We start from the raw sequence: 13,207 nt of genomic DNA, 5'->3' as shown, positions 1-13,207 counted from the left end.
AGAAAAACGGGTGTGAGTTACATACATACATACATACAAACATACAAGTGAAGCTAATAAAAGCGTGTTAAAAATGTGTTTTTTCGCAATTCCTTTAATAGTCATTAGGTTCGCAAATTTTTAACATTATATTCGATTTGATAATAATAATTTGAAACCGATGCTCATTTTAGAATAATGCGCCTTAGTTTAATATATGTTTGAATTTCATATCATCTACCGCCAACGTCCATACCACGTTGAATACACCGGTTCTCGTCCGATCGCCGAAGTTAAGCAACGTCGGGCGCGGTCAGAACTTGGATGGGTGACCGCCTGGGAACACCGCGTGATGTTGGCTTTTTGCTTTAATTTTTAAAGTTTCTTTCATTCATTGAAATAACAATACAAATCTGGTTTCTCACGAGTTGAGTTTTCTATCAATTCAATCATTTACTAAACCATTACGATATTTTCGATTTCCTGAGATCAAAATGTTATTGTAATGCACCTGTACTTTAGTAGCTTTAATAATCAGCTTTAATAATCTTCTGGATTGTCTAAAAGAGATTTCTCTTAGATAAAATTCCCTCTGGACTATTTTGAGATACCAATTATCTCCTACTTTAATCGAATTTCTGGTGTACAATGTACATTTAATTACATTTCATCAAACGAATGCTATCTCCCTAAATATAAACAATTACTAGACAAAGCCATATGACAAACAAACTCACCAGCATACGATGTCCCATTGACGATCATCACAAACTCCACCTCCTGCATGTCTCTGATGACTCGCCAATATAACGAGAAGTCTTTAGACAGTTCCCTCTTACTGTAGAGGCCAAGGTTTATCGTCTTTTCTTTCCATGGTGCCTCTGAAATGTTTACGTAAGAATGGATTTAAAAAATGTTTTATTAACTTTATCACTTTATAATAGAATACATTGGGAATTGAAATGACAAGTAATGCAGATGAATAGTAACATATTATATCGGAAAAATATTTTTGTAATATGGTTCAAATAAACAATACATTATATTTCTGATTTCCTTCCTGACTGGCTAAATTCGTAGCGAAGCGAGCTCGACTCCCAATTTTTACATCTATTTAAGTAAAGCTAGAAAACTATGCATACTATTTGCCACAGATTATACGAGGTTGAAAACACTAGAAGTTTGGCACAGATAAGATAAAGCAGCAGATAAACAAGTGTGCATATTGTTGTCTCACTCTTGTTGCAGCCCTTCCCGTAGAAGCCGTGCGGGCAGTAGCAGAGGCGCGCGGCCGGCGGCGCCGCGGGCACGCACTTGCCGCGCAGGCCGCAGTCCGCGTCGTCCGCGCACTCGTCCGCGAACTGGCAGCGCGCGCCGCTGTGCAGCTTGTTGCACTTGCAGCGCCCCAGGATGTGGAAGCCCTTGCCCGAGCAGCTCTCGTGGTACTCCTTGCCTGCTCGTGGTGGTTTATGTGTTAGCTGCTGGTTACTCGTGGGCTGAGAGCGTGAGAGCTGGCGGGTCGCCTGATGGTAAGTGCTACCACCGCCCATGAACATTTAAAGAGTTAACAAACTAATTGTTTGAAGTTTTTTATTCACCTTTATATTATGTGTATATTATACGCAATACAGAATATTAATTCATTCATTCATTGCATTCATAAACGATTTTAAACCCGGAAGATCGTAACCTTAAAGTTTACAATATAACGATATACATGGCAGCATGCAAAAGGCTTTATAGGTTTATAGCAATTTCTTTTAAGACAAGAATTAACAAACGACCGTGTTGAAATTTACATGGCGTTCATATTTATCCAATGACTAAAAAAACCTAAATTCCAAAAACATCCAACAGCAGGTATTCATGACAAAAAAAATTTCTAGAAGCATCCAGAACTCACGTTGCACTATATCGATATCGGCGCACGACCAGAAGCGGTACTTGGATCCCCACTCGTCCGCCTCACGTTGCAGCTGCAGAGTGCAGTTTTCGCATGTGAAATCACTTGGTAGATGCACTTCGTAGCTTTGGGCACTAATAAGGAAACATTTATTTATTATTTGTTCAAAAGTGTGAACTTCACCAGGTTATTAGTATATGTTTAGTTGTTTATTTTTTACTTTTTGCGAATTATATTGACAAGGGATTTATTTTGTAACTGTTTACGCAAATAACATGATTGTTTTCATAACATGCTATAGAATATGCTACAGCTACATTGATTGAATTTTATAATATCTACTATCATTCACGTTCACGTAGATTTAAGCAATTTTTTTTATTTTAGTGAATAAAGTATTAAAATTCAATTTTATTTTGTGAATAAGCAGAATACTACATATGAAATGGTCCGCAGGAACACTATCATCAGTCTATCAGTTAAATTAAAACAAATTGATAAAAATAACTTAAAATTATGATAGGTAAAATTCTTAATATAATTGATTAAAGGTGCAAATTCCGTTAATCAATTGTATGTATTAAGAATCATTAAGAGAAATACTTACGTAATGTCATCCCGCACGAATTCCGAGCCGCCAGCTCTGGGCGTAAGATCCAAAAGCGGTCGTTCTAAATAATCTAATATCCTCAATGAAAATCCACCCTGAAAAAGATAAAATGTGTGTAAAATAAAATAGAAAAAGATTATCGCCCAACGTGGGGCTCGAACCCACGACCCTGAGATTAAGAGTCTCATGCTCTACCGACTGAGCTAGCCGGGCTATGAGTACCGGGTTGAAATATTCTAATACTTACTTTGTGAGCATACGCTAAATGCCAGTGTACTGTAAACGTTGATCCAGCGAGAAATGATGTTTTTATTGATCCTGTAACAAAATATATAAGTTTTGTACAAAGGCTATGACAATAACTTATCTAATTTTCTATTTTTAAATACATTTTTGCGCCATCTAGTGAGCAGTTTTAGCAGAAAAGATGTTTTTTTTTTTTATTAGCTGACCCGGCAACCGATATTCTGCCTTTCTCTTATCATTTAGGGATATGAAAAATAGATGTTGGCCGATTCTCAGACCTACCCGATATTCACACAAAATTTCGTGAAAATCGATTCACCCGTTTCGGAGAAGCGTAGTAACTAAAATTGTCACAAGAGAATTTTATATATATTGAGATTAACGAGAGTTAAAAGAACAACTTTTAGTTAACTAGCTTTTCGACCGCGGCTTTGCTAACGCATTCAAAACATATTCCCACGGGAGTAATGGGTTTCACGGCAGTAAAAAGCAGTCCATGTCTCTCTTGCTTCCATACTATCTCCATATCATAGAATCGCTCCGTTGCGACGTGGAAGACAGACAGACGGACAAAAAAGCTTTCGCACTTATGATATTAGTGAGGATAGGTATTTATTTATTTTGTTTTGTTTAATCATTATTCATGTATTTCGATATAAGTTTTTCCTTTAAATAAAACTTATAATGTGATCTATTAAAACGCTAAGTGTTACTCCTAGTAAATTATCTGTGATAAGACTAATACATATGTGACATTAGAGGATTCATTAATAAATATTACAGCAATTATTTCAGATGAAAATCTTAAAAAATGTTTACATTTAGGTTCAACGATCTTTCTAACATTACATATAACTGCAAACTCAAAATCATAAAAAGTAATTCAATCGACCGTGACAGGACTCGAACCTGCAATCTTCGGATCCGAAGTCCGACGCCTTATCCATTAGGCCACACGGTCATATGACGTAATGATTTAGAAACCCATTTAGAGGTACAAACTTGCGTGCGCATGTTTTTGGACCTTCGAATTTATGTGGGAACGAAATAGAATTTTTTGTTTTATGTTGAATGGTATGATTTAGTAATAAAAGAATCCTGTGGATAACCACAAAAGACGATATTTTTAGAATAAATATTCGTCCTGTCGTATATTTTATGAAACTAAATTATAACCAGCTGCGCCGCGCGGTTTCACCCACGGACGATCCCGCGCCAATAGCAAGAATCTATATAGCTAAGACATGAACTATATAAATCTTTCTGTTTTATGAACTATATGTTTTAAAGTTTCATGAGTTTTTACGTAAAAGAGTAACAAACATCCATCCATCGTTTATAATATTAGTAGAATTATGTGAGCTATTTTTCTTTTAAGTTTTATATTAGAACATTTCTCAAGATTACACTCTACGTAACAAACCAAATCCAATCTTACTATGTAGATTATAATTTAGATTGGAGAATAATCATAATAAGATGGTTGAAGTAAAGAAAAAATTTAGTTTGCAAATAAATTAAATAGCTCGGAATAACATACACACCCGTGACAACCCTCTAACCTATTAGCCTACGTAGGTACTAAAACTATTAAAATATAGCGATATTTTAAACGATATAAGTGTTCAGTTCTTAGACATATAATATAACATGTACTTTTAATTCATAATATACAAATGTGATAGTAATTTGATGTTTGTTTTCCTAAATTTCATGCAATGCGGAAAAAAAATTTTAAACAAAAAAGTTTCGCAGCCGGTAGGATTCGAACCTACGCTCCCAGAGGGAATCTGATTTCGAGTCAGACGCCTTAACCACTCGGCCACGACTGCTACACGACAAAAACTGAAAATGTTAAACCTTTACTGTAAGCCCTATTATTAAGTTTTTCATGTGATTTTACTGTTTCGATTCAAACAAAATTTTTATAATTTTTTTTGTTCAATATTTTAAATTTTTAGGTAGACTTAATTTATATACTATAACGACTTAACAGCAATACATACGAAATTACCAAGCTGTTAAGTCTTATTCAATAGTGAGTTTAAAAGAGGGTTTGCCTTGGGATCCGTTGGTATACCTACTTTTTTTGTCAACGAAAATCCTCTCATTATATAAAAGGAAATTGGAATAATACAGATTCAGCTACAATATGTAATACCTATATTTACCACATAAACACCTTGAAGCAGCAAGTAATAACAAAAAACATAATAACAGTCAGGATGCTAAAATCGTGACTTGGTTTTGGATGACTCAGATAATCACGTGCCCTTTACCTTGCAAGGGCGGTAAGGTCTTGTTCACAACACTTATTTAGTTTCGTGGTCCTCATCTCATTTCGCATCTTTGAGTAAGTGTAAAAACAAAAATGTAGAGATAAAATAAATTAGTAACTGAAGTTTAGTTTCTTGTAGGATGTATAATATGATATCGAAAATGTATAATATGTACTCGTATAAAGTCCGTATCTCTTTCCTTGTACGGCCGTCTGCAGACTATTTTTGAGTTTTGGATGGTTTAATTAACTGTACTTTATTTTACATATTTTAAGTTCATTATATGAATTTTTTGAACACGATACCTAAACACAATTAATGCTTACCTTTAGGCATTCCACATGGCGGTTTCGTTCTAGAATTGTCTAGAAAGTCCAAATCATACTTCCTAGCCGGTGGATACGTCAGGGCCACGTGCCCACTAACGCACACAAACGCACTGAACACACACACTAATGTCACTAGCGCCATCTTGGATTTTACGTCACTGTCAGATTGACGAGCCATTGCTAAGCGGTGTTGGTCTCATAATTGCCTGGTTTTGTACCTGTAAAAACAATAAACATGATGTAATTAAGTATATAATTATAAATAATAGTTTTTTTTATCTTATGAAATATATTCTACATTCGCAGATAGTACATAAATAGGCATTATTTTTTTGTTCCCTGGCGTGAAATTTATGTTCGCCTATAAGGACTGGACGTAACGAAAGTGTTTATTTGTTTGTATTTCACATCGCTCTGCGCTATTATATAAAATATATGATTTCTGTGTCTGTAGTGCAAAACGGTCAACATGCCATTCCCACGGGAATTTCCTTTGGCAACGCGAGCAAATCTGCGGGCGGAAGTCTAGACCTCAGTTACACTATATTACAAAAAACTTGCATCTTCTAATAGGTATATTAACCTCTACATAAATAGCCATATTTGTCTCGTCCATTATTTATCAAAGTATCAATTTGAGCCAATTTTCTCAACAATATAATGGCTGATACAAATAACTAGTTAGCTATTGTCTTTTACTTTCTATTGAGAACTTTCACTACTCGATATAAATACTTCTGTGGAAGACTAACGATCTGTTGAAAACATAACAAATTGATGTTACCTAAGTACTTGTATTAGTATAGCTGCGACCCGCGGTTTCTCCCGCGTAAGTCCGCAGCCCGTACGTATTTCAGGATAAAAAGTTGCCTATATGTTATTCCAGTTGTCCAGCTGTCTACGTACTAAACATTGCAATCGGTTCAGCAATTTTTGCGGGAGAGCCACAAACACACACACATCCTTATAAACTTTCGCATTAATAATATTAGTAGGATAAGTAGGCTAAGATACTAGGATTATGTTATCTGTGGTTAAAGTGACATTTTATGTGAAAAAGGGACGTTACTATACGAATCTTTGGGTTTTCCGTTTGTGCTTTGGTAGTACAATTGCAGTCATAGGTTCGATGTCCACGATGGAAAAATAGATTATCTGAGCTGTTGTGCTTTCCTAAACATAATAGAATATACCAGTCGTTTGTTACGGTTTTGCTCGGGTTGTGTTTTGATAAATATGCAATATAATAAGTACATTATAATATATAGTAATATAACACTTTATAATAATATAGTAATATCATAGCTAATATTATAATGCTGAAGACTTGGATTGTTTGTTTAAACAGTTTAAAAAAATGATTTTACTGTTAGATACGTACGTCTATACAATAAAATGTACCACAGGCGATGTCGGGGCGAACCGCTAGTTAGTAACAAGCACTACCTATCTTTTATAATTAAACATTATTATATAATTATGGATATATTATTGCAAGTCCATACCAGCGCTATCTAATGTTATTATAATAGTTTATCTAAATAACGTTCAATACTGTTTACACTTATATCATCATCACTTATAACACACAGGTAATTATTATAAACATACAGTTATGTTCTATGTTATAAACATTATATAATATGACATGGCAGTATGGTGAGTTTTATATAATCGGAATTCGTTTTGAGTAATTGATTTATTCAACATTCAAGAAGAGATCTTTTGACCCTTTATTGTTAGATGAAGAATCAAATACGCTTCTGGTTATAATAAACGATGACTTGTGAAATAACAAATTTTAAGCGTTTGAGGCTTAGATGTATATAAATGATAATTCCTATTTTACAGTTTTGTCTCATCGAAACTGATCTAGTTCTTTCAGATATAACTACATAATTATCTCTATATATATATAAAATTCCCGTGTCACAATGTTAGTTACCATACACCTCCGAAACGAGTGCGACGATTCTAATCATATTTTGTATGCATATCGGGTAGGTCTGAGAATCAGCCAACATCTATTTTTCGTATCCCTGAATGATAAGAGTTAGGCAGAACAGCGTAGGTATGCCGGGTCAGCTATTAACTACATAAAAAATATGAATTTTAATAATAATTTTTAGAATGATTTTTTGTTACAATACCACCATATACATATAAAAACTATTTATTTTCCCAATTCAAACCAGACGAAGCCAGATACAGAAGAACAATTAACAAGTTTTAACGCATAAGTTTAAAGTATCTGTGTGTGCGATTTATTCTGGAATGTTCTTAGCTTTGTTTCATGAAAATTGGTTAACAATAGAAGGCCGCTAACAAAAATGCGATCGAGGTTTATTTAGTTTTAATTAAATTTACTTACACGTCAAATGTTACTAAAATTTGTCTTTTATCATACACGACACATGACGGTGGTCTGTGGTCCAACCACTTAGTAAATTAACAGGTGGACAGCTTTCACTGTGAACGTCAAAATACCGGTTTGGGATATGACAATGATATCTACTATTGGAATAAAACCGTGAAATTTTGTTTATATGCACATTGGATGTATAAAGACTTAGATTATGTGCTAATATTATATGGGAAGAAATGTTTGTTAGGATTTAACTCGACTGAAACAAATCTTCACCACAGATTACTTAATAGTTACTACATGGTTACTGAGTCGCTAAGTCACTAAAATCCCAATGCCCCAGTCAACAGGCGTATTTAACTCATATAAAATCACTACATAGTACAAAACAAAGTCGCTTTTTCTGTACCTATGTATGTTTAAATCTTTAAAACTAAGCAACGGATTTTGACGGTTTTTTTTTATGGATAAGGTAATTCAAGAGGTATGTTATAATATCTACTAGCTGCGCCCCGCGGTTTCACCCGCGTAAGTCCGTATCCCGTAGGAATATCGGGATAAAAAATAGATGTTGGCCGATTCTCAGACCTACCCAATATGCTTACCAAATTTCAGAGGAATCGGTCAAGCCGTTTCGGAGGAGTTTGGCAACGAAAACTGTGACACGAGAATTTTATATATAAAGAAGATTAATCTACTCCGAATATACGCGTGCACAGTCGAATTGGGTACCTCCACCTTTTTGAAATCACAAACACAAATATCCACAAAACTGTAGACTTTCTTTGCGCCCTAATTACGGCACTCTAACAAGTTTTTCTCAACAGTTTCACATTCGCTAGTGGGGTTGTGCCAGCGCATGGGACCAGCCATTGTATTATTAACCGCAATCGCTGTAGTTATGTAATTGTGTTGACATATATGGAAAATATTTTTTGTACGCAAATGAAATTATAACTATGTTGATTCTTTTTTAATTAGCCCGTAAGTATATGTTATATAGAGTTGTTTATTGTACTATATAAAAATCATTTTAATGTCCGGTAGGTGTAACGTATATTGTCAGATTTGTTAATTAAAATTATTGTTAAGTTTTATTGTTAGATGTGATTTTGAATTTTCTCTATCTTAAAAAATGTGAGTGTATGAGTACTTTTTATGGCGATACAATTTTAAAGCTCATTACAAGTATCTGATATGCTAAGCCGTATTGAAAAGTGATTGCCGAAATCTCAACATAAAAAATCTACATAATTTCTGAGCTTAGTTAATAATATAAAATTTCGTACAATCTTCAACATCCGATATGGTCTAGTGGCTAGGATACCTGGCTCTCACCCAGGAGGCTCGGGTTCGATTCCCGGTATCGGAAAATTACCTTTTTTGTTTTTTATTTTATTATACCCTAGCTCTCAAACAATAAATGAATTATATAATGTAGCAATCTTCCTCTGTAGTACTCTATATAACTTATGTTTTATTATTAAAAAAAATATTGATTCAAAACAAAAGCCAAACGCATAAAACCGCAAGCGTAATTAAGTCTATTTAAAGCAATTATAAATAACAGACAATGTTACTGTGATTTAATAACATAATTGCGAATGCCATTCCACTAACAACATTTCATTGCAATAGAGTTGAGTTTCGCACGTATTACGCAACGCCATCTGTGGCCACATAGAGGTATGATATCGGAAGCCGGGTTCTTATCCAAGTACATGTGAAGCGCTATTGTGAACTTTATCTTGATAGAGGAACGGTATATTTTGCGGTAATTAATTCTCGCGCGTGAACATCTAGCGTAGATTGTACGTTTTATTACGAGCGCAATTATTATTATGGGATAGAAACGCTCTCAGTTATTACCCGGGTCACTCACTTGCATGCCATTTGACAACATCGCCATTTTTCTAACATTCGCGTTATATACGAATGTTTATTTATTTATTAGCAAGGATAAATATGAAATTCATAATGATGCTCTGCCTTCTGAACAAGGTTATTATTCGTATCTCAGAAGACAGAGACCTCCCTTAAATTCAAATACATAATATTTGTAATTTCATTGTTAATGTGATTTATGTTTAAAAGTAACGTAAAATAACTACGTGTTGTTACGTGTGTTTACGCGCATATATGGATGCGTACTAATGTAAGCAACCGCCAACCATAATTAGAGCAAAAAATTTTTTTATATTTGAAACTACAAGCACAGATGACATAATACTATACTAGTGCAGATGCTTAGACACAACGATCTACTAAATGCCTATTCAAATGTAGCAACGAAATGAGAACAATCCGTCCTTTTTGTAAGAATCCAGATGCTAGAATTTCACTAAATATACAAAAAGATTTCGTCATTTATTGATTTAATTTGTGAAAAAATTATGAACCAAGATTTGATGAGCAGCCAGCAGCGGAACGAAGAGATTTTATGGCTTTATGCAAGAATGGTGTAACGCGGAAACGCTATGCACAATCAATTTAATTGTTATTTCTCACTTGTACTTCCTTATTTGCATCTTTTCTTGCAGTTTGCATTGTTTAAATTAAAGTTAAGGCGTACCTAGTCTCTATCGTCAAACATTGTTCCTATTTTTTATCATTAGATGTGATTTAAAGGATTAAGTAAAAATACTTGTTTAATTTAACCTAAGATTTTCAATTTCTTGTATTTAAAATAGTGGTCCAAGAGAATCCCAAAGCCACATGCAGCAGACGCCACTTATTTTCTGACCGAAACGTGGACAATTTACTAGCTATATTTTGCGACTTCTATCGCCAACGTCCATACCACGTTGAATACACCGGTTCTCGTCCGATCACCGAAGTTAAGCAACGTCGGGCGCGGTCAGTACTTGGATGGGTGACCGCCTGGGAACACCGCGTGATGTTGGCTTTTTGCTATCTTTACCTTCTTTCAACATCAATAACTTTTCGATCAACTCAATAATAATGATGATGACGAAATGCAACAAATAAATGAAACGTCATATGAAATTTAATTAACATTGTTGAACTTAACATTGGTACTAAGTATTTTAATATGATTAAAAAAATATATACAAGCACAATATAATCTATAAATAATCATGCGGATTTCACATTAAAAGTAAAAAGCTGCTACAAATAAAATTAATTAAGTGCAAATATTCACTTTTTACAACTTTTTACCATTAAATGATCAAACATTTGGTCAATTTAATATTTTTATTACTAAATAAATATATTGTGGAAAATTTTCTTGTAAAAACGTTATGTTATCCGATAATTAATAATTAAGTAATTAGTAAGCCATACATAGAATCTTTAGTTCGCATTTGGCATAGAAGAAATATAAAAAAGGCACTTATTTTACAGATATAATAATATCTTATCTGACCAATCAACCTTAACTATGTTATAGGTGTAATGCAACCAACTAATTGCTTATTAAAGTTTATTATGGGGGGACGGCGCGTACGCAGTCCCCACTACCAAAAATTACGCGTCCGAGTTATCCACATTAGGGATAATCGCAGAGGTCAACCCCGCCGCAGTGCAATGGAGGGGCCTCGCTCTGGGGGAACCGCCTTCCTGATCACGGTGTCCCCTACGCCAGGTAAGTATGATTTGGTCACATCGTCCAAAGTTCTTATCCTTTGCTGAATAACATTTCAATAGCGCGACTTCAACAACAACTAACGCCATCTGTGACAAAATTATATAACTATGAGATTTCTTCGTAGTGTCTTGAATTGGCAGCCTACAATAAAATAAATTACTTGATTTAAATCATAAACTTTATAAAACAAATTTATTTAGGTCTGGTGAAGACAAATTATCGACCAATAAATGACATTATGAAGATCGTACCTCACGTAATAATAAGAAAAAACGACAGCATTCGCGCACTTTTTGCGCCTCCACCTAATTGATATAAAATGTACATAAAAATGCTAGAAATTCGTTCTGTTATTCGTTTACATACATTATTTATTCATGTGACTAGATTTATTTTATCATGAATACATTACAAGTACGTAAGTAATTGATTAATCTGCACAAACATCAATCAATAGCAAATATTTTTTTCCATGACGAAGCTTCGGCTTTATAAAACACAAATGACCGGGGTCATTGCCCCTAAATTTCTACTAAAAGAGGATCGATTATACCTTTCCATCAACATAATGAAATGAAATGCTAATATTATAAATGCGAAAGTTAGTAAGGATGTTAGTGTGTTTATTACTCTTTCACGCAAAATCCTGAGTCTATTTCAATTAAATTTGGTACGTAAATAGCTGGACCACTGGAATAACATATAAGCTTTTTATCCCGATATTGCTACGGGATACGGACTTACGCGCGTAAAACCGCGGAGCGCAACTAGTATGAAATAGAAGTACAATTAGAATGGTTTTACCAGAAACCTGTTGACCCCAATATCGGAATGTTTGTTTCGTAATTCAGTGGGAATATACAATATCGACAACGGCAATCGATTCTCAAGTCGTAGACCAAATTATTGGTGCACTATTTCATGATTATTCTATGCTTAGTTACTACTAGGCTCTAAATTTAAACCTTCGCTTGTAATCCTTATCTAAATCCCTATGATAGTTTAATACCCGTCAGAAAGGATAAGGGTAAGGAGAGGGTTTTTATGTGACGTTGTTAAAAAAAGGTTTTTTGACTGGGTCTGGCCTTGGGTTTTTAACTGATTGTCGTGACTTTTTTCGTGTTTGTTAGGAGCCAAGGGCACCGGTAACCCTTTTTTCAGAAAAAAAAATCATCAAAGTATACAAATCCTGAGTAGCTACACACAATATATTGAATATAATACATTCGTAAAAAAATAAAAAATAAAAAACACTAAAATCCAGTATCTCAAATACAAAACACATACCATAAACCTCAATGACCCCGACATAACCTGTTTCATTCAATAAAACCAAATTATTTTTTACTCTCCAATAGTCTATTATTCACCAACTCTTTGTGTGAGTTTCGTGTTAAATAATTATGACCAAGATAATGATATTTGAAATTTAATCATAACAACTAAAAGCTAATTTAAAAGCACATGAACGTTTTTCATTCACAGCGGAAATTAATCAAGAATTTCATAAGAACTAATAGCAGTATATTACACTAATGCATTATGTTAAAATCGAGAAATATAATAGAAGATATCAATTCCGTCACGTATTTGTATCTAATTTCATCTACATTAAATGTTTATTGTAAGTTGCGATCGGTACATTAATTTTATATCGGTTTATTAGTTCTATTATAGTATTATGTTATCTGTGCTTCTACTAGGAAAGAAAAATTTGTCAATACTCTTACTAGTATTAACTATGTTTACTTAAATAAAACCTACATACTGATAAAGGAGCGGGGAAGTATTGCTAATGACATACAAAGAATATACATACTTAGTCTGGCCATAAATACTGTTACACTTAATTATAAAAAAATATTACATTTGAATTTCGAATCTGT

The 13,207-nt window shown here is 33.9% G+C and overlaps 1 protein-coding gene and 7 non-coding genes across 8 annotated transcripts in view; 3 read left to right on the top strand and 5 right to left on the bottom strand.

The window, feature by feature from the left end:
- The window catches only part of LOC119836569, a gene marked incomplete at its 3' end in the record, with an annotated part of 50,220 nt that overhangs the window by 12,480 nt on the left and 24,533 nt on the right, over positions 1 to 13,207 (bottom strand). Inside the window, exons 2-7 of the mRNA XM_038361950.1 lie at positions 5,344 to 5,564; positions 2,740 to 2,810; positions 2,490 to 2,587; positions 1,883 to 2,016; positions 1,217 to 1,432; positions 717 to 860 (exon numbers count right to left, since the gene is read on the bottom strand). Of these exons, the coding sequence (XP_038217878.1) occupies positions 717 to 860; positions 1,217 to 1,432; positions 1,883 to 2,016; positions 2,490 to 2,587; positions 2,740 to 2,810; positions 5,344 to 5,524 (844 nt within the window). The remainder of the gene's footprint in view (positions 1 to 716; positions 861 to 1,216; positions 1,433 to 1,882; positions 2,017 to 2,489; positions 2,588 to 2,739; positions 2,811 to 5,343; positions 5,565 to 13,207) is intronic.
- On the top strand, positions 222 to 340 carry LOC119836839. Its single transcript, XR_005288121.1, has one exon. It is a non-coding gene; the product is annotated as a 5S ribosomal RNA (ribosomal RNA).
- On the bottom strand, positions 2,633 to 2,705 carry Trnak-cuu. The gene has a single exon. It is a non-coding gene; the product is annotated as a tRNA-Lys (tRNA).
- Positions 3,627 to 3,699, bottom strand: Trnar-ucg. Its single transcript has one exon. It is a non-coding gene; the product is annotated as a tRNA-Arg (tRNA).
- Positions 4,489 to 4,570, bottom strand: Trnas-cga. The gene has a single exon. It is a non-coding gene; the product is annotated as a tRNA-Ser (tRNA).
- Positions 9,012 to 9,083, top strand: Trnae-cuc. Its single transcript has one exon. It is a non-coding gene; the product is annotated as a tRNA-Glu (tRNA).
- Positions 10,498 to 10,616, top strand: LOC119836846. The gene has a single exon (XR_005288128.1). It is a non-coding gene; the product is annotated as a 5S ribosomal RNA (ribosomal RNA).
- LOC119836841 lies at positions 11,165 to 11,326 on the bottom strand. Its single transcript, XR_005288123.1, has one exon. It is a non-coding gene; the product is annotated as a U1 spliceosomal RNA (small nuclear RNA).

This window comes from Zerene cesonia, chromosome 25 (assembly GCF_012273895.1).
Source record: "Zerene cesonia ecotype Mississippi chromosome 25, Zerene_cesonia_1.1, whole genome shotgun sequence".
Lineage (NCBI taxonomy): Eukaryota > Metazoa > Arthropoda > Insecta > Lepidoptera > Pieridae > Zerene > Zerene cesonia.
The sequence above is the reverse complement of the archived record's forward strand: the minus strand, read 5'-3'. Positions and strand labels throughout refer to the sequence as shown.